This window comes from Pelodiscus sinensis, chromosome 31 (genome assembly GCF_052426305.1).
Source record: "Pelodiscus sinensis isolate ZL-2025 chromosome 31, ASM5242630v1, whole genome shotgun sequence".
Taxonomy (NCBI): Eukaryota; Metazoa; Chordata; order Testudines; family Trionychidae; genus Pelodiscus; species Pelodiscus sinensis.
In genome coordinates this window covers 2,812,926-2,832,637 of record NC_143082.1, presented here as the reverse complement: position 1 = coordinate 2,832,637, position 19,712 = coordinate 2,812,926, and the positions used below count along the sequence as shown (strand labels likewise).

Below are 19,712 nucleotides of genomic sequence, written 5' to 3'. Positions count from 1 at the left end.
TTACTATGAATGCCTTTGCCCCGCCCACTCTTTGCGGATTGGCTCCTGACTAGCAGGCGAAGTGAGAAGGGGGAATTCTACGTCCAGGCAGTCACGTGAGGAGCTGGGCACATGACCACAGCTGACTGCCAGCCAGCCTGGAGCGGGGGGCAGCGGCTGCGGGCGGAGGATGGGGCTGCCCGTGGGGCTGATCCTGGGCGCCCTGGGGCTGCTGGGGCCCGCAGCGGGCTGCGGCTACGAGGTGAGGCGGGGGTCTGGGAGGGGGAAGCAGGGTGGCTCTGGGGCAAAGGGGGAGGGATCGTGGAGGAGAATGGGGGTCCTGGAAGGGATCGGGGGGGGACCTGGGGAAGGCAGGAGAGGGGGACCCCAGGGGAGGGAAATAGCGCGGGGAGTGGATGCTAGAGCTGGAGAGAGGGGTGGGGCAGCCTTGGGATCAGCCCCCTGGGATGTGCAGAGGAAAGCAGAGCAACCGAGACAGAGAGGAAGTGGAATGGAATTGGAGGGAGAGGGGGCTAGAAGGGGGCCAGGTAGGAGGCTGTGAGGAGCAGGGCGCCTGGGGAGACGAGCTTTTGGAGGAGGCAGAATGGGAGACTTTGTGCGGAGGGGATAAATAGGGTGACTTTGGAGAGGGCCATTAGGGGGCTCTGGGAATGTGGGTGGTGGTGGTAAAGGGCAGACCTCTTCATGGGGGAGCAGCAGGTGAAGGAGGGCCTGGGGGACTGGTAAAGAGGGCTGGGAGAAGGGGGGGTGTTCTGAGGGGCAGCAGGACTCTATTTGGAGAAGGTGGTGGTGAAGGGGTGCTCTATGGGAGCAGGGCCCTGCTGCATCAGAGACCATGGAGTAAGGGGGGCTGAGATTCTGTGGTGGTGGCAGGTGATAGGAGCTCTTGTGTTGGAGGGAAGGGAGTGTCTGGAACTTGAATGCTAGGGATCCATGGTGGAAAAAGCAGGACAGGCCAGAATTCAGGTGTCGCTGGGCTCAGAGCAACACTTTGTACTGCTAGCAGATAATGAATCCGCCCCACAATCACCCCCCTAGAGTTCAGTAAAAGCGAGCACGTTAATGCTGTGCTGGTTGGTGCTTTTGTCTGTTTCTGCATCTTGTTTCGCTTCCTTTTCCCCCCTGGCTCCCTAAGCTGTTACTTCCTCTGGGTGAGAGGATGATTACGATATAACGTTTCTATAGCCACTTCCCATGTTGAGCTCTGCAAAGCTGAGCACCCTGGCCAAGGTGAAATCTTTCCATTTAACAATAGTGGGAGGATGCAGCTCAAGGCTACATGCAGGAGAATGAAACTCTAACCACTAGAAATCAGACTCCCCATTGAGCTGCGACTCTGATCCTAGAGTCCTGACACCTAGCCACCAGCCTTGCCTCCCTCCCGGAGCTGGGGCTAGACCCCGAGAGTCTCCAGTCTTGGTCCACGCTTAGATTGATCTAGCTCTGACACTCAGGGCTGTGAAAAATATAGTGCCATGAGCTCTGGACTTAGGTCAGCCTGAGCTCCGGCGTGGATACAACTGGAATCCTTCTGTCACCCTAGCTGCTGACACTCAGCAGTGTGTTAACTGCATCAGTGGGAAAACTCCTTTGGTCTGCTCTTGGCACGTGATGAATGTTGAGTAGCTGTTTGTCCGAACTCCCTGAGACTAGTGCAGGGAGCAGCCCAGCTCTGAGCAGGGGGTTGTGAAGACCGTTGCCTCTTTCCACATCTAACTTCTCTTGGCACCACAGAGCAATGTGCGGTCAGATGGTTATCTCCTATCTGCAGGGTACATGTCTGCTCCCCCCCCACCCCCCCAGCCCTTACAATGGGGTTTGTTTGTACACCGGGACCTTCCTCCCCTTCCCCCCCCCCCTTACAATGGTGTTTGTTTGTACACCGGGACCTTCCTTCTCTTCCCATAGTCCTGCCCGGCCACTAAGCCAGACATGCTGAATGTCCATTTGATCCCTCACACGCACAATGACGTGGGCTGGCTGAAGACGGTGGATCAGTATTTTTATGGAGGTATGTGGTGGAGGGAGGGGCCCTATGCACCGGAGCTACCACCGTCAGACTTAGTGGATTACTTTGTGCTGCTCATCTGTAAATCTGAAAGCACTTGCCAGAGGTGATCAGTATGTTATAGATGGTGATACTGAGGCACGGAGCCCGATAGGCCAGTGGCACAGCCAGGAAATGGAGACTCCGGCTCTCTTGTGTCCCAGAGAGCAGAGAGGCCCTGGATCTCCTTTTCCTGAGCGCACAAAGTCAGCCCACGCAGCGGGATCACATCTGAAGGCCAGCGTTGACATCTGAGCCCTGCCTCTACTGCCTGTGACCCTGCCTAGGTCCAGGCCAAGGGAGCGATCCCATCTGCAGTGCGGGGTGGGCGGGAGAGGGAGCCCTGCTCAGAGTGGGGATGTCAAAAAATGATACAAAATATTGACCATGTGGCTGATAGAAGTTACGTGGTTAAAGGGGCTCCACAGGATGCGGCTCACGCTGACCCTCCCAGTCCTGGGCTGCCGGCCTTGGGTGTTCCCAGCCGCCACAGGCTCTCAGCCCTGCCGGCTGCCCACCCGCGCTCCCTAGTAAAGTCTAAAAAGAAACAGGAACTGATGAGCATCCGCGCACCGGTGAAGTGGTTAATCATTTAAAATCTTACATCCCTAGCTCAGAGAGGCGCTGTCTTAATCCCTCTACTTCCTCCACTGCTGCTAGAAGTAGAGCGCACCTCCCAACCCGGGACCTGCTCCAGGCCTGGGGAAAGCAGCCAGCCCACCTCCCCTACCTGCCAGATGATTAGTAAAGTCCGTGTCGCCCACTGGACTAGCTCCTGGCAGATCACACACACTCAGGGACCGAGTGTCGTAGCCCCACATGGCAGCTGTGTCGTTCTCCCCATTTTATTCATGAGGAAACTGAGGCACAGTTGGGGGAAGGGACTTGCCTGCGGTCACAGAGTGAACCAGAGCAGGGATTAAAACCCAGGAGTCCTGAATTCCCACCTCCATCACGCTAACCACTAGACCCTGCTCCCTTTCTGGAGCCAGAAATAGAACCCAGGAGTCCTGAGTCCAAGTCTGCACCCACCCCCGTGCTCCAACGAGACCTCACTCCCCTCCTGGAGCTGGGAATAGAAGCCGGAATCACATTCCCATGCCCCTATCAGATCCTGCTTCCTTGGGGCATTTCGTACCGGTCCTTGCCAGGCCAGTGAACGTGTCGGACCTTTGTCCTTCCTCGCTGCTCTCCCCTGGGCATCATAAACCCGGAGCCTCACGAAACGGCCGTTCAGCTCTTGGAGCCAGGGTCCCATGTGGGCGGCTTTTCCATGACGTCCGTCAAGGCCAGCCCGGAGTCAGCGGAAACGCGGACGCCTCCGGAGCCTCTTATCTCTCCGGCGTCAGGGCGGGCGCAACCAAGCAGAAGCCTAGTTCATGCGGCCTTGGCCAGAGCGGTGGGGCCCAGCTGACTCAGTGGGTGGGGAACAGGCCCCGGGCTGGGGGCTGATGGGTGAGGCTCCATGGGGCGGGCGCCCGGGTTGCAGGCAGAGCTCAGCCAGACGCTGCCCCTGCTCCGAGGGGAGGCCGACTTTGCAGGGTGGACGGTGCTGGGAAGGCAGGAGGCGCAGAGCAGTGATGGGGCGGGAGGGGGGGTTATCCCCGTTCTGAGCCAGGACGATCTGAGGCTCCCGGGTGCTGTCGGTGGCTGGGGGAGAGCCAGTGCTTTGGGGGGGCAGATCTGGCTCTCCGGGGGGGCTGTGGCTGCGTCAGGGGGATCTGGCTCCGCGGCCCCTGGGAGCGTGCGCCCAGTTCCGTGCTTTCCCGCAGCACGCAACGACATCCAGCACGCGGGGGTGCAGTACATCCTGGACTCCGTCGTCCCCCAGCTGCTGGCCGACCCCGCCAAGCGCTTTATCTACGTCGAGGTGGCCTTCTTCTACCGCTGGTGGCAGCTGCAGGCGGAGCCCATGCGGCAGGCGGTGCGGCAGCTGGTCAACGAGGGTAAGCGGGCCCTGGCGGCTGGCTGGGGATGCCCCCCACACTCACGCAGGGGGGGCAGCGCACCGATGGGGGGAGACAGGCCCGCTCACAGGGATTCGTTGGCCCACTGAGGCACATGCCCACGGACACACCTGCCCCCCATGGGTATCTGATGCGACGCTGGTTAAGACACCGGGACCAGACCCCGGGGTCGTGCATTGCAGGATACAAACCAACCCACGCACCTCAGATCCCTGCACTGTACACACCTTCCCGGGGTGTGGGCCTCACACTCACCCCCTCACCGGTTACCTGTACCGGTGGGTCCCTCACAGCCCACGTCCCGGGGAGCGAACGTGTGTGCGTCTCTCTGGCACGCACGGGGGGCTTTGCTCGGGTCGCCTCGTGTCTCGCACAAGTGGATTGTCTCACGAGCGGCGCCCCGTGCTGGGCGGTTGCTGCTGCAGTGGAGAAAGGCAGATCACGGACACTCCTGCCTGCGGGGGCAGGTGGCAGACGTGGGCGGTGTCGGCCTATACGCCTCTCGTGCGTAGCTGCATCGGGCACCTCTGCGCCGAGCGACTCTCCTGTCCTCGCGGCTCCCAAGGGCGCCCGGCTTTCCCTTCCCCGCTGCCCCCCGGCAGCTGCCCAGCAGCCCTGCTCCCCTGGCACGGAGCGCGACCGGCCCTTCCCGCCCCCCCGCAGGGCGGCTGGAGTTCATCAACGGTGGCTGGTGCATGAACGACGAGGCGGCGGCCCACTACAACGCCATGATCGACCAGATGACGCTGGGGCTGCGCTTCCTGCAGGAGACCTTCGGGGAGTGCGGCCGGCCCCGCGCCGCCTGGCACATCGACCCCTTCGGCCACTCCCGCGAGCAGGCCTCCCTCTTCGCCCAGGTGAGCCCAGCCCCCGCCCCCCACGGGGGCTTTGGAGACCCACCGGTGGCCTCCCCATCCGCAGGTCTCGACGTGCTTTGCACAGAGAGGGAAACTGAGGCACAGAGCAGGGCTGTTTGGGTGCCTGCTGGCTCTGGGGCCGTGAGCACCTCCCCCGTCCCCCTTCCAGATGGGCTTCGACGGCTTCTTCTTCGGCCGCCTCGATTACCAGGACAAAGCCAACCGGGAGAAGCTGCGGGAGATGGAGCAGATCTGGAGAGCCAGCGTCAACCTGCGGCCCCCCACGGCCGACCTCTTCACGGGTGAGCTGGCCGGCAGGGCGGGCTCCAGGGGCCAGGGGCAGACTGGCGGTTGAGGGGGAGGAGCAGGAAACGGGGGTGCTGCAGAGTCTGGGTGCCCCCCGGGCCGACCTATCTGCCGGGACCTGGGTGTCCAGCAGGGATGGGGGGGAGGGGGGGAGGGGCTGGCCTGCGGGGCCCTTCCCTGGGCGTTTTTGTCCCCCCCTTTCTTTTGTCCTGATATTTTGTACTCCGGAGGTGGCGCCCCCTAGCCTGGGGTAGAGGCAGAGACTGAGTGTCGGGGCGGAGAACTTGGCCTCCCCTGACTACCCAGGAATGCCCCATGCCCAGCCGGGTGCTGTGGCCAGGGGCCCTTCCCCACTGCCAGCCGCCTGTCCCGCCAGGCAGGGAGCGAGCACCCTTCAGTTCTGGCAGGACACAGCCCGATCTCCCTGGCGTTTGCACCCGTAGGCCGGTTCCTTGTGCCCTGTCAGGCCCCACTCCACCGGGAGCTTCACGGGCCCTGGCTCCGTGCTGACTCCAGCTGCACCAGCCCCCGACACCCACATCGCCTGCAGCTCTAGAGCCCCCCATCGCTGGCGGGTGAATCCTGCCCAGGTGCCCAGATGAGCTTGTGTATCTCCCCCCCCATCCCCAGGTGTCCTCCCCAATGGCTACAACCCGCCTCTGTCCCTCTGCTGGGACCAGTTCTGCTCCGACAGCCCCATCGTGGACGACGTGAGTGACGAGAACAACGTGGCCAGCCTGGTGGTGTATTTCCTGAGAACCGCGGCTGCCCAGGTGAGCGCCCAGAGCAGGGGCTGGGGGGTGAAGAGCAAGGAGCCAGGGTTCTATTCCTGGCTCTGGGAGGGGAGTGGGGTGTAGTGGTGAGAGCAGAGGACTGTGAGTCAGGGTTCTTGGGTTTGATTCCTGCCTTGGCCCTCGTCACTTAGCCAAACCCAGGCACAAGGACAGCAACGCTCAGCTGTGGGCTGGGGAATTGCTGCTCCTGTCCCGCGGGGGAGGGGGATCCCCCACGTAATTTCGTAGCCAGAGAGGCGCTGAAATGCAGATCCGAATGCCTTGGCTCCATCCTTTGCCTGGATGCGCTGTGTGGCCGGAGGCCGGTTCGGTCCCTCGGAGTTACCGTAGAACACGGAGCCTGGGCTAGGTAAGATCCAATGGGACGAACCGATCAGCCCCGGACGGGCACGTCGTGGTCAGTACACAGCTGGATCTTGGCCCCAGTCCCCGTTTTCCTCCGTGGCCCCGAGATCGGCCAGGGCAGATGTTCTCCGTGTGACGGCCCCGGGCCCCGCCCTGGCGCTCCCTAACGCCTCCTGGTGGCTGTTCTGCCAAACCAACGGCAGAAACTTCCGTTTTGCCAAAGCGTTTTTGCTCTTCCCTGGTGAAGTGAGAGCTGCCAGGCAGGGTCTTGCCCCGGGCAGCCGCGCCCGCAGGGGCAGCCGCAAGCGTGGGACCGGGCACCAAGCGGGGAGTCTGAAGCGTTTCCCGCTGCTGTCTCCTTCCAGGCCAAGCTGTACCGCACCAACCACATCGTCATGACGATGGGCTCGGATTTCCAGTACGAGAACGCCAACCTGTGGTACAAGAACATGGACAAGCTCATCAAACACGTCAACGCGCAGGTGGGGGGGGAGAGCATCCCCGGGGACTGCGGGTGGGGGGCAAGAGCCCCTGTGGGGCAGGGATCTCCAGTCACGTGGGGATCTGCCTGGGGTGCCTGTTGGGCCAGGACAGGCACCCTACTCCAGAGGGTTTTGGGCTCCACTTCCTGACCCACCTGCTGGGCCTCTGGGGGCAGCCACGTAGCCCAGGCAGGAGGCCTGTTGTACTCGGCAGGGCCCTGCTGCGACCAGACCACGCCGGGGCTCGAACCCAGGCCCTTGGGGAGCCCACCCTAAGTTGAGCTGTGCAACGAGGTCGGTTGCTGCTGGCCCAAGTGGAGTCCTTACCCTGACGCCACTCTGGGGCGACGGGGCCCAGCCCCCAGCCTGGTGCCTCACTGCTCCCCCCACACACACCCCTTGTGTCTCTTCCAGCAACTCAACGGGAGCCTGGTTCACGTGCTCTACTCCACCCCCACCTGCTACCTGTGGGCACTCAACAGAGCCAATCTGTCCTGGTGAGAGCTGAGCCCTCAGGGCGGCCTGGGGCTGGCAGGGATCTGCTGGGGGTGGCCTGTGCTGTCCTGCCCACCCCATGCGAGGGCAGAGAGTAGGGTCTCGCCAACCCTGGCGCATCCCCTTTGGAAGGGTAATACTGGGGCTGCCCTTGGGGCTGGCTGCTAGGGGAGAGCGCCCCCTGCTGAGCCCGCCCCCCCACTCCCAGTCCCTGAAGCACAGCGCCCCCTAGCGCTGCCATAGGGCACTGAGTCAGCACTGCCTGCCAGGGGAGAGCGCCCCCTGCTGCACAACGCCCCCTAGCCCCGCACTGCGGTATGGGAGTCGTCATTGCCTGCCAGGGCAGAGCGCCCCCTGCTGAGCTCGGCTCCTCCCCCCAATCCCTGCAGCACAGCGCCCCCTAGCCCCGCACTGGAGTATGTAGCTGAGCGTGTCTCTCATTGGTCTGTTCCATTATAACCCTTTGCTCTGTTCCTCGGCCGTGGGAGCGGCTGGCGCTGGGTGCGGGGGCTGAGCTGTGGCGCTGACTGGCTGGCTGCCCCGTCTGGCCGTGCGGTGTGGATTGGGGAGCGAGGGAAGGGCGGAGGCCCGGGTCTCCTGGACCCGTGAGTCGCAGAGGGGACCCTCTCTGGTGTCGTGCAGGTCCCTCAAATACGACGATTTCTTCCCTTACGCTGACGGGCCGCATCAGTTCTGGACGGGCTATTTCACCAGCCGCCCGGCCTTCAAGCGCTACGAACGGCTGAGCAACAACTTCCTCCAGGTGGGCGCCCCGGCAGGGTGAGCAAGGCAGGGATTCTGGGATCCCCTCTCTTCCTTTCTCCCTGCGACCCAAGCACGACAGAGGAGACCTGAGCCCAGAAGGCAGGACTCCGCCATTCTGTCCCCAGCTCTAGGAAAGCCGTGGAGTCTAGTGGTTAGAGCAGAAGAGGCTGGGGGAGCCAGGGACTTTGGGCAAGTCCTTTCACTTCCCCCTGCCTCCTTTTCCCCTCCTATGAAACGGGTGGCGCTTCCTTCCTGCAGAGCTGCTGGATGCAGATGAATGTTCCCTCATCCCTGTTTCCCCTGCTCCTTGCAGGTTTGCAACCAGCTGGAAGCGTTGGCCGGTCCAGTGGCGAGGAAGGGCCCCTACGGGGAAGGAGATAGCACCGTGCTCCGTACGTGAGCCGCTGGGCCGTGAATTGCCCCGTAATCGGGATTCCCCCAAACCTGTCCTGCCCCCTGCAGCCACTAGGGGGCGACAGAGCAAAGGGACAGCTCCCTTCGCAGCCAGCAGAGGGCAGTGCCGGCTCCCCCACGCGCAGACGTCCGACAGCGTGGACCAGTGGTGCGGGGACTGGAGTCTGGATTCCAGGGCTCTGGGAGGGAGTGGGGCCTGGTGGTTAGAGCAGGGGGGGCGGCTTCCAGGCTCCTGGGTTCTGCTCCTGTCTGTGTGCCCTTGGGCATGTTGCCCCGTTGATGCTGGAGGGGGGAAGGAGCATTCGGGCCGGGAGGTGCAAGCATCGTTCTCTGGGAGGGGTTGGATTTGGGGGGCTGTCTGGTCCGGCACCATCCCGGCTGGGTTTGGCACAGCCCCCCCCATCTCTCCCTCTGCCCCTGACGCCCGGCTCCCCCCAGGCCGGGCCATGGCAGTGGCGCAGCATCACGACGCTGTGAGCGGGACGGAGAAGCAGCACGTGGCTAACGACTACGCCAAACGCCTGGCCGCCGGCTGGGACACCTGCCAGGTACCTGCCCTGGCTCCTTGGCCCCCTGTTCCCCTCCAGTGATCCCGGAACCTGACTCTGCCTCCTCTTGTCTCCCCAAAGGGAGCTTCCAAGGCACATTGGCCTAGGTGGTAGCCAAGCACCTGCTATGGCCCCACCCCAGAGGTGGCTGCATTTTGGCACCTTGACCAATGGGGTAGCCCCTGTGGAATTAAATCAGCTGTTACCACTCAAGAGCGCGATCTTGGAGTCACTGTGGAGAGTTCTCTGAAAACAGCCACTCAGAGGGCAGCGGCCGTCACAAAAGCAAACTGAATATTGGGAACCATTTAAAAAAGGGTAGAGAATACGGGTATGGCTACACTTTTGTTTTGTTTTTGTTTCGGGAGAAGTATTCAAATACCGCGGTGCATTTGCTTACTTCCTCTGGTTTTGTTTTTTCGGAAGAGGTTTTTCCGGTATTTGCCCGTCTACACCGGGTCAAATTTCAGAAAAAACCCTATTTCGAAAGACCCTGTAAACCTCACTGTAGGAGGATTAAGGGGTCTGTCAAAAGAGGGGTTTTTTCCAAAATTTGACCCTGTGTAGATGGGGGCAAATACCAGAAAAGCCTCTTCCGAAAAAAAAGAAAAATGGAGGAAGTATGCAAATGAGCCATGGTATTTGCATACTTCTCCCGAAACAAAAGAACAGTGTAGACAAACCCTAAGAAAATACCTTACTGCCCTACAAATCCATGGGATGGCCACCTCTTGAATACTGCGTGCAGGCAGACGTGGTCGCCTGATTCAAAATAAAATCTTGGCATTGGAAAAGGGCAACAAAAATGCTTAGGCATTGGGAACGGCTGCCATATAAGGAGAGAGTAAAACAAAAACTGGGGGTTTCCATTTAGAAAAGAGGAGACTAAGGGGGGATAGGAGAGAGGTCTATAAAATCGTGACTGGTGTGGAGAAAATGAATAAGGAAAAGCTGTTGACTTGTTTCCATAGCACAAGAGCTAGGGGTCACCAAATGAATTAACAGGTAGCAGATTTAAAAGAAGCAAAAGGCAGGATTTCTTCATGCAGCGCACAGTCGACCTGTGGAACTCCTCGCCAGAGGATGGTGCGAGACCAGGTCTTTAACAGGGTTCAAAAAAGAGCCAGGTAGATTCCTGGAGGACAGGTCCATCGATGGCTATTAGCCGGGATGGGCAGGGATGGTGTCCCCAGTCAGAGGCTGGAAATGGGTGACAGGGGAGGGACCACGTGGTGATTCCCTGATGATTGACCAGCACTGCCCATGAGGGGAGAGTGCTCCATGCTGGTCCCTGCAGCACAGCGCCCCCTAGTGCCACCCAGAAGCATTGGGTCAACGCTGGCTGCCAGGGCAAAGCTCCCCTGTTCCTCTGTTGCACGGTGCCCCCGGAGGCACTGGTGTCAGCCCTGATGTGAGGGGAGAGGCCCATCCCCCATCCTGTCCCTGCTGGAGAGCCCCCTCCCGCCCCACTTAGTCAGACTCGCAGGTGGGGTGGTCTCTCTCCTGACGGACGGCACCCCTCTCCCTTTGCAGGTCCTGGTCAGTAACGCCCTGGCCTCCCTCAGCGGCAGCAAGGAGAACTTCATCTATTGCCACTACCTCAATATCAGCGTGTGCCCCCTGACCGAGTCCAGCGGCACGGTGAGCACCTTGCTACTGCCTAGACTGTGTGCAGGGGCGCCAGGCCCCGAGCATGTGGGGCGCTGCTCCCTGCGCCGAGTCCCCGCCTTGCCCACGCAGGGTGGCTTTTCTCTCCCCGGCTGGGCCAGTGGCTAGCGCCTGGCGGGGGGCAGGGAGTGGGGGGCAGCGTCTCGCTCACCGGAGTCTCTCCGTCCAGTTCCTGGTGATCCTCTACAACCCGCTGGGCCGGCCCGTGAGCTGGACCGTCCGGCTGCCGGTGAGCGGAGCCTCGTACGCGGTGACGGATCCCAGCGGCCAGACGGTGCCGAACGAGGTAGGGCCCCGGGCGTCTTCCTCCCCTCCCCGGGGCTGCCTGCTCCACCTGTGTCCAGCCCTGCCTGCAGGGGGGCCACTCGGCACCTGGGATTGGGCTCGGGCACCGTCTAGCAGACAGGATCCCCTCGCCCAATGATTTGTGATGGGGGGGCTCACGCTAAGATTTTGCCAAGGACTTCGCTTTTCTGTGGGGGGGTGCAGGGTCCGGGACAGAAGGGAGCTTGCAGTAGGGCACTGGGGTGCAGGAGCAGGGAGTTTGGGAGGAGGAGGGGTCATGACCTGGGGTGGGGTCTTGGGGTGCAGGGTTTGGGAGCGAGTTTGGGTGCTCCCAGACCCTCCCAGAATCCTGAGGGTTCTGGCGGGGAAGAGGGGTATAGATGGGGTGCAGGGGCTGGGGGGGTTGTGAGCTGGTGGAGGGTTTGGGTGGTAACCGGGGGCAGGAGGGGGTGGGGTGCCGGAAGCAGGACCCTCAGGCAGGCTGCCCCAGATGACTCAGAGCAGCTGCCTGCTCCCTCCGAGTGCCTGGGTGGGGCTGGGGGGGGAGAAGATTTCCGGATCCTAGCCGCTCCCATTGGCCGATCCTAGCTGCTCCCATTGGCCGGTTGGTTGCATGCGCTCACGCAGGTCTCATTGCAACCTCAAGGGGGCGATGGCATCCTCTCCCCACCCCACCCCCCCGCGTCCTTGTCCCAGTGCGGTAACGTGCCCCTGGCTCCGATCTGACCCGGCACAGTCTCCACTGGGCCCCTCCTGACTGGGTCTGGCGCGTTTTCCTTTTCCCAGGTCGTCCCCGTCTCAAACTTCACCCGGCAGGTGCGGCGAGACCGGGGGGACGCCGCCCGCGAGTTGCTCTTCCCAGCCTCGGCGCCTGCCCTGGGCTACAGCACCTACACCGTCTCGAAAACGGCAGCTGGGGACCCGCGCTCCAGGCTGGCCAAGCGGCTCCGGAAGCAGCCCCAGCCCCAGCCCCAGGTGGACGCCTGGTCCCCCGGCGAGATCCAGAACGAGGTAGCGTCTCCAGCTAGGAGCCCCCGTCACGGCTCACAGGTCGGGCCCACACTTGGCCCCTCGGCTCCTGGGCGGACCCCCCCCCCCAGTGCAGCAGCCCTTTCTCGGGGACTCCACTCCAGTGCAATGACCCTCTCTTGGGGGGCCCACTCTCACCTGGGGGTCCGCCCCTCCGCCTCCAGGACCGTGCCTCTCAGGCCCTTCAGCCGCCTGCCTCCGCCGTGAGCCCCCTCGGGGGGTCCCCTCCCCCTGGACACCCGGGGCCTCCCCTCCCAGAAGGACTGGTGCCCCCTGATCTCCAGCCCAGAGCAGCTACCAGCCAGCACAAACCAGGGGGGTTTATTGAGCTCTGAACAGCAACGGGACTGGCCTGGGCCCTCAGCCCCACGTCAGCCCCCCCCTGCAGCCAGCTGAGTCCTGCCTGCTCTGCCCTCAGTCCCCAAGCAGAGCCTCCAATACCCCCAGCAACAGCCCCTCCCCCGTCTCCCAGCAGAGCCTCCAATACCCCCAGCAACAGCCCCTCCCCGTCCATTGTCTCCTCAGGTAAGAGGGTCGCCCGGGCCCCTCTCCTCCATCCAATGTTCTCCCCTCGCGGGGTCAGCTGGGCTGGGGCCGGGGTCCTCTCTGCAGCCCCTTGTCTGTCATCTGGCCAGAACTGGCCGTGTCCTCCAGGGAGGGTCGGGGCACCAGGGTCCCAGACACCTCGGCTCCACCTCTGGGCTGTTCTCTGAAACAACAAACTCCCCCCCCCCCTTTGTCACATTAAACCAGTAACTGCTGGGCACTGAGCCCCCCCTTTGAACCCCCAAAACTCCCCACTTCCTCACACCCCCGTGCTGCCTGGTCAGTTTCACCTCGGAGTACAAGGGGAGCCGGCTCTTTGGGGCAGGGACTGGCTGTATCTGTCCCCACCCAGCTGGCCCCTGACTAGGTGGGCCGACACCATCGTAATACACCCGCTAGATAACGCCCAGCCCTGGTCCCTGACTGGGGCCCTTAGGGAGGGGGAAGCCAAGGATAAGTTGGCACAAGAACAAATGGGTCAAACGGGCCAGGAATCCTCCCTCGCAGGCCAGCCCTGAAAAGCAGGTTTCTAGCCATTAGCGGGGGAGGGTCTGGAACAGGAGCCTCAGGAGCAGCGGGAGGCAAACAAACGAATTAGCTTTTAGAGCTTGATTAGTTTCTGACCCAGACAATCTGACCAGCTGGGGGGGCTGGATTCCGTGACCCAGGACTTCCCTTTCAGGGGGCGCTTCCAGGCGAGCCCCAGTTGGAGGGCAGGGTATTCCAAGGTGGAGAAATGAGGGCCCTGCGGTGGGTTGTCCTCACCGATGTGCCCTCTAATTTTTTTCATCCGGGTGTGGAATAAATTTTGTGTGCTGAGGTATGTGTGGATGTGCACCACCGGGAGAACTACATTCTGCCGGCTGTGGGCGCTTTGCTAATCAGCTGGGCTGTGCTTGAATCTCTCCTGAATGGAGGCCCAAGCGCCCAGCTGACAGGGACTCTTCTCCCCTTCCCCACAGCACGTCCGGGTGCTGTTCAACCCAGTCACCGGGCTCCTGAGAGAGATTCAGAACCTGGACAAGAGCCTGTCGCTGTCGGTGTCTCAGAACTTCTTCTGGTGAGTGAGTTGGGGGATGGGGAGAGTCATGATGCCTGGGTTCCACCTTCCCCCCCCAAGAAGGGAATGGTTTCCAGAGAGTAGATCAGTGAGGGGGGCTGGGAATCAGGACTCCGGGGTCCTGTTCTCAGTTCAGTCATTTGATTCACGTTTGACCAGGAAGCCTTCCTCCCCAAATGTCCCTGTGCCTCAGTTTCCCCATATGTAAAAGAGGGTAACGGCTGAAGGGAGCGTTTGATCCCTCAGCCAATACTGGAGCGCGTCCCTGTGTGCGTGTCCCTGGCGTGGCCTCGGGGCTTGTGGTGCTCTGGGCAGCTGACTGGTCCTTCCCCGGCCCCTGATCTCTCACCACCTGCCCTCCTCTTGCCCCACCCGAGGTACAAAGCCAGCATCGGCGACGACGACAGTGCCCAGGCCTCGGGGGCGTATATCTTCCGGCCCAACCGCTCCGAGCCCTTCCGCGTGGCTACAGTAGCTCGCACCTACTTGGTGAAGGTAGGTGGCGGGGGTGCCCCCAGTGTGGGAACAGCCAGGGGGCTGGATGTGGGAGCCAAAGTCTCTTGTCTCAGATCCCCTTATGCCCTGAGCTAACTGGGGAGGGGAGAGGGGTTTAGTGGTTAGAGCAGGGGAGTGCTGGTAGCCAAGATGTTGAGTTCAATTCCCAAGTCTGCTGGGGGACTGGAGTCCGCTGGATGAGAGACGTGTTGCCAGCTCTGGGGGAGACTTAAAACAAAGGTCCCACCTGCTAACGACCCTGGAAGATCCCCAGGCATGTTCGTTAACCATAGCACCGGGTCTGTCAAAGCAAAGCCCTTTCAGCATCCTCCAGTCACCTCCTGTTGCACTTTCAGCTTGATCCAGGATCCTTTCCGTCCTCTGCTTCAATGTTGTGCTGAGTTGTTGTTGGCTACTAACAGCCTCCTCCCCAGAGGCAGCTGCATCTCAGCCTCTGGTAGGGAAGCCTGCTCTGCACCACGCACACCCTAACCCAGAAGTGGCTGTGCGGCGGAGCTGGGCAGGGAGAACCCCTGTGAACCCCCGTTTCTTTCTTTGTCCGGGCCAGAACAAGCTGGTGCAGGAGGTTTACCAGAACTTCTCCTCGTGGTGCTCGCAGGTGGTTCGACTCTACGAGGGGCAGGCCTATGTGGAGCTGGAGTGGACGGTGGGGCCGATCCCTATAAAGTGAGTGAAGAGCTGGCCAGGAAACAGAAGTTTTGCCCCGGGAAACAGCCTGTAAACAAATAATTTCGGCTGGGGGGTGGATTTATGGGAGTTGTAGTTTTGGTACCTCGGGCTCCCATGTTCCCCTGGGGGTGGATTCCCTGGTTGCACTACATTTCCTATGATGCACTGCAGCTTGGGGGCAGGAGGTAGAGCATTATGGGAGGCCCAGGCCATAGGGACTCATGGGAGATGGAGTCTGACCAGGGAGCCTGGCTTGTCAAGTAAAAGGGGGAAACCAGGCCCCTGAACTCCGGCTCCCAGAGGGCAGTGCACCAGCAGCGCCAAAGCCGCGTATTTGAGCATTTTGAGGGAGTTTTGTCCGTCCCGTGACGCTTTTCATGGGAAATGCCCCCATCTCCCATCGGCAGAGCTCAGAGGGGAAGTGTCAGCCCCGCTCAAAGTGTGTCTGTGTGTGGGGGGGGGGGACGTTGTGTGCTCTGCCTGCCCCCACCTCTGCCCCCTCTGCCGCAGCGACGGGCTGGGCAAGGAAATCATCAGCCGCTTCGAGACGCCCCTGCGGACGGACGGACGCTTCTACACGGATGCCAACGGGCGGGAGATTCTGGAGCGGAGGTGACGGGCAGTGGGGGGGGGGAACACCTGTGGGGGGGTGATTCCAGGGCACAGAGCGGAGGCAGCAATCGAGTCAGGGCTCCTGGGTTCTCCCCCCTGCTCTGGGAGACAGTGGGAGCTAGTGGTTAGAGTGGAAAGGGGGCTGGGAGGCAGGACTCTAGGGCCCACGACTGTGTCTTCCATCAAATTCCCAAGTCCCTGGGGTAAAAGGGAGCCACGTCTTAACGAACGCCCAGGCTGGAATTAGGGTGAGGTCCCGTCATGGAGTGCTCTGCAAACGAGCCAGGCCAGCCTGCAGTGCCCCCGGGGGTGTCAGATGTGCAGTATGTGGGGAGACAGCGCGGCCCAGACCAGCCGTGCCCAGCGGGAGGGGGCCGATGTGTGGGGTTAATCAGACTGATGCCCTCGGCAGGAGGGATTATCGGGCCACCTGGAACCTGAGCCAGACGGAGCCGGTGGCTGGGAACTACTATCCTGTCAACAGTCGCATCTATATCAAGGTACAGGCCACTGGGGGCCCCTCTGACAACCCCTAAGGTGGGGGGGCTCCTGTAGGTCCCTCCCTGGGTCCCTTGTCCATCACCGCAGTGGGGGGAGGGTGTCCAGTGGTTAGCAGCACTCGCCTGGGCCAGTCGTTCTTTGCTCTGGTGACTCCCCTGTAGGAGCGGGTGATGGTGTTGCTCTGTGCCTCAGTTTCCCCATTGAGAACACAGCGATCCTAGCACTGCCCTGTCTGCCCCGGGGTGGGGTGAGGGAGGAAACCCAGTGAAGATGGCAAGGGCTGGGCTCCCACAGCAGGGCGTGCCGGACGTGGCCCAGATCTTGGGGGCAGAGAGGGTGCAAGCACCAGGGCTGGTCAGTAGGGGCCCCAGCTCCACTCCGGCCTACGGAGCCGCTCAAGCACAGGGAGAGACGGTTCCCGCCGGGCCTCAGCCCAGGGCAGGAGCCACTGGGAGGTGGTGAAGCAGGGGCACACAAGGAGGCTGTTCCAGAAGAAAGGAACAAGGCCCCTCCCCCGCGGCCTTTATTCCCCACCCCGAGTGCTCCCCGGATTCCAGGCACTTATCTGACCCCCCCCTCCCCCCCCACATGGGGGCAGGAAGCAAGTGGGGAAGGCGGCACGGGAGGGGTCAGGAGGCTGCAGACCGGCACAAGAGCATGGAAGAGCTGGGGGGGGGGGGGGCTGCTCCCAGAAGCCCTTGCGGGAGGGAGGCACGGCCATGCCAGCGAGTGACCCGCTGCGTTCGCTCTGGGCTGCGCCTCTCTCTCTAGGACAAGAAGTTCCAGCTGACGGTGCTGACGGATCGCTCGCAGGGGGGCAGCAGCGTGACTGACGGCTCCATGGAGCTCATGGTGAGAGATGGGAGGGGGGGGATCCTGCCCGGGCTTGTCCCCCCTCCCCCCACCCCGTAGAGGTGGAGGTCACAGGGTGGACACCACTTAATATGCATCCCCTCCCCACCCCACCCCCACGAGTGCTTCCCATCCTGCAGTACCATGACTGGCCAGTAGGGGGCGGCCCTGGCTCTATAGCCCAGTCTTGCCCCTGTGCAGCCTTGGGCTGGCCAGCAGGTGGTGCTCTTCTCCCCCCCCCCCCCCCTTGCTCCAATGTGACATCCCCTCCCTGCCCCCAGGTGCATCGGCGGCTGCTCTATGACGACAACCGCGGGGTGGGGGAGCCCCTGCTGGAGCCGGGGGTTTACCGCGACGGCCTGGTGGTGCGGGGCCGGCACCTCGTCTTCCTGGACACGGTGGAGTCGTCGGCCGATCGGCACCGGCTGCAGGCCCAGCAGGAGTTCATGGCGCCCCAGCTGGTCCTGGCACCTGGAGGGGGCCCTCCCTTCCACCGGGGGCAGCGCAGCCTCACGCAGGTACCAGGCCTCTGTGCTCAGGGAGCTGCTGGTTTGAATCCCGCCAGGGGCTGCTTGTGAAACGAGGTTGGGGGGGGGAGGGGGGGGTGTCTCAGCCCCACTCTCCATGGGCAGACTCGGCTCCTTCCAGAGCAGGGCTCCGTGGACAGGACCAGCAGGAAAATCCTCCGAGGCCCAGTCCCACAGCTCCTGCCCCCTCCCCAACACCACTAAGGGGTTAACCCCTTGATGGCCAAGTATCCCCCACAGCGAGGGAGGGAGGCCTCCTCTCTACGCAGTAGGAGACGGTGGAAAACCGCTGGGAAACGAGTAGTCACCAGCCCGGCCCACATCTCACTCGCTTTTCAACTCCTCTCTGCCACGCTGCTCTAGTGCCTGGGACCAGCCCTGGCCCCACTGTGCCCTCCCCCCCCCCAGCTCTACTGCGGCCGGGATGGGGCTGTGCAGGGGGGGTCGAGCGCTCAGAGGCCTCACTTCAGTTCCCAGCTCTGCCAGAGCCCAGGGGCTAGTCCCAAATCCTGTGCCTCAGTTTCCCTATCTGTAAAATGGGGTGACTGCGTGACCTGCGTAAAGCACTTTGCAGCAGATCTCAAAGGGCCAGTGGAACATCCTGCCCAAGCTGCTCTGGTGGAAAACTGGGGGGCTGTGACAAGGCAGCTGGGCTCTGCCAGTCGCACATGAGCAGGATCGGGGGGCACCCTGCCCCTCTGTGGCCAGGGGATGCCGCTGCAGCCTGGGAGCCCCACCAGCAGCACGGCCCTGCCGAACAGGCCCACGGGCAGCAAGATGGTACCGGGGGGTGGGGGGCAGGGAGGTGGAGAGTCCTTTGCCTGAACTTCCCCAGGCAGGCTGTTCCATCAGCCTGACACCCCCCCCCCCCCATCTGCCCCAGTTCTCTGCTCTGAGCCAAGCACTTCCCCCCAACCTCCATCTCCTGACGCTGGCCCAGTGGGACCCCAGCTCCCTCCTCATTCGCCTGGAGCATCAGTTTGAGAGAGGGGAGAGCGCCAACGGCTCCCAGCCCATCACCCTCGACCTGCTGGTAGGTACCCGACCGTGGGGGAGTGGGAGGGGGAGCTCTAGTGCCATAGGATGGGAAGGCTCCAGGGGGGCCTGCCCACAGCCCAGTGCTGCTGAGATGCAGCCACCTCTGGGGTGGATTTTAGCATCACATCAGCCCACACCCCTCCTTGGACGAAACTGCTGCCATGTCCCCCACCAGGGATGGCTGCACATGAGCACCAGCAAAGGGAGCCTTAGACTTTGGGGGGGGGGGGGAGGAAGAGACAGCTGTGGCATGGAGATCTCAGCCTCAGGGCTGAGGCCAACCCCTACCCCTTACAGGTGGGCTCAGCTGTTGCCTGCCAGCTCCCCTCCTAGCTCCCCTTCCTGGCACCAAAATGCAGCCAGTTCTGGGGTGGGATGTGAATGAGCAGCAGGGGTGGAAGGAAGTGGCTGACCATGTCTCCTCCCCTCTCCAGCACCTGTTCTCCTCTTCCTCCTTCACCATCACCTCCCTGCAGGAAATGAACCTGGTGGCCAACCAGAAGCGAGATGCCATGAGCCGGCTCAGCTGGAGGCCGGTCACAGGTAGGTCTGCCCCTCCAGCAGGGGGCACTGGCAGCCCCACAGCCCTAGAGCATGGCTCAGGGTCCAGCAGCCAGAGTCTCCCCCCCCCCCCCCCCAGCAAGCCATTCCTTCAGGCTGGGTGGGGGGGCAGCAGCCCCTTAGGTGGGGGAGGTTGTGTCTGATCAGAACCTCTCAGCTGGTAGCTCAGACACACGGCGGGGGGCCGTGTCCACCCTCCCCAGCAAAGCTGGCAGCCTGTAGCCACCGGGCCCCACAGCAGCTGACCCCAGTTCCTTCCTGCAGGTCCAGCCAGGCGCCGGCCCTACCCGCTGCTGGACCCCCAGAGCGTCACGCTGGAGCCGATGGAGATCCGCACCTTCCTGGCTACCGTCCAGTATCCACCGCCCAGGGCGGGCCAGGCTGAGCTGTAGGGGGGGCCAGCCCTGCCCCCCACCTCCGTCCCAGGAGTGAGCCAGCCCTGAACTCCCCCCCCCCCCCCAAGAACAGTGGGGGGGAGGTTGTGGTCGTGGTTGCTTGGCAGCAGGTTGCACTGTGCCTGCTGGGACACACCAAACTGGGCTTTGGAAGCGCCCCAGCGTGGGAGCAAGAGCTAAACCAGGCACTGGCCAGGCCTTGCTGAGCAGGGGGGCACAGCCCTGCCCCCCACCCCCAGCATCAGCTGGCCCAGCTGCTCCAGGGGGTGGGTCCCTGCCCTGCGAGCTGCAGCCAAGGCTGGGTACAAATAAGTGCAATTAATAAATCAGGACCTGGGTTGTAGGGTTTGTGACGGAGTCCTGCTCGGTGGGGGGGCAGCAGGTAAAACAGAGAAATGATGATCCATTGCCTGTGGGGAAACTGAGGCAGCTC

At 62.5% G+C, this 19,712-nt stretch overlaps 1 protein-coding gene across 1 annotated transcript; it reads left to right on the top strand.

Moving 5' to 3' along the window:
- Window positions 1-71: 71 nt before the first annotated feature.
- MAN2B1 (mannosidase alpha class 2B member 1) lies at window positions 72-19,627 on the top strand. The gene is made up of 24 exons (XM_075902431.2): window positions 72-241; window positions 1,909-2,011; window positions 3,820-3,993; window positions 4,678-4,871; window positions 5,041-5,173; window positions 5,808-5,950; window positions 6,682-6,798; window positions 7,213-7,295; window positions 7,936-8,056; window positions 8,372-8,450; window positions 8,911-9,020; window positions 10,554-10,661; window positions 10,858-10,974; window positions 11,760-11,984; window positions 13,511-13,608; window positions 13,986-14,103; window positions 14,672-14,790; window positions 15,304-15,405; window positions 15,818-15,905; window positions 16,678-16,758; window positions 17,040-17,276; window positions 18,169-18,318; window positions 18,758-18,866; window positions 19,149-19,627. The coding sequence occupies exons 1-24, from the start codon at window positions 170-172 to the stop codon at window positions 19,274-19,276; spliced, it is 3,009 nt and encodes a 1,002-aa protein (XP_075758546.2). The 5' UTR covers window positions 72-169; the 3' UTR covers window positions 19,277-19,627.
- The last annotated feature ends 85 nt before the right edge of the window (window positions 19,628-19,712 follow it).

Coding starts and splice junctions, on each gene's coding strand:
- MAN2B1 (XM_075902431.2), top strand. CDS start 170: ATGGGGCTGCCCGTGGGGCTGATCCTGGGCGCCCTGGGGCTGCTGGGG. Junction 14,104..14,671: donor CTCGCACCTACTTGGTGAAG/GTAGGTGGCGGG, acceptor TGTCCGGGCCAG/AACAAGCTGGTGCAGGAGGT. Junction 17,277..18,168: donor GGCAGCGCAGCCTCACGCAG/GTACCAGGCCTC, acceptor CATCTGCCCCAG/TTCTCTGCTCTGAGCCAAGC.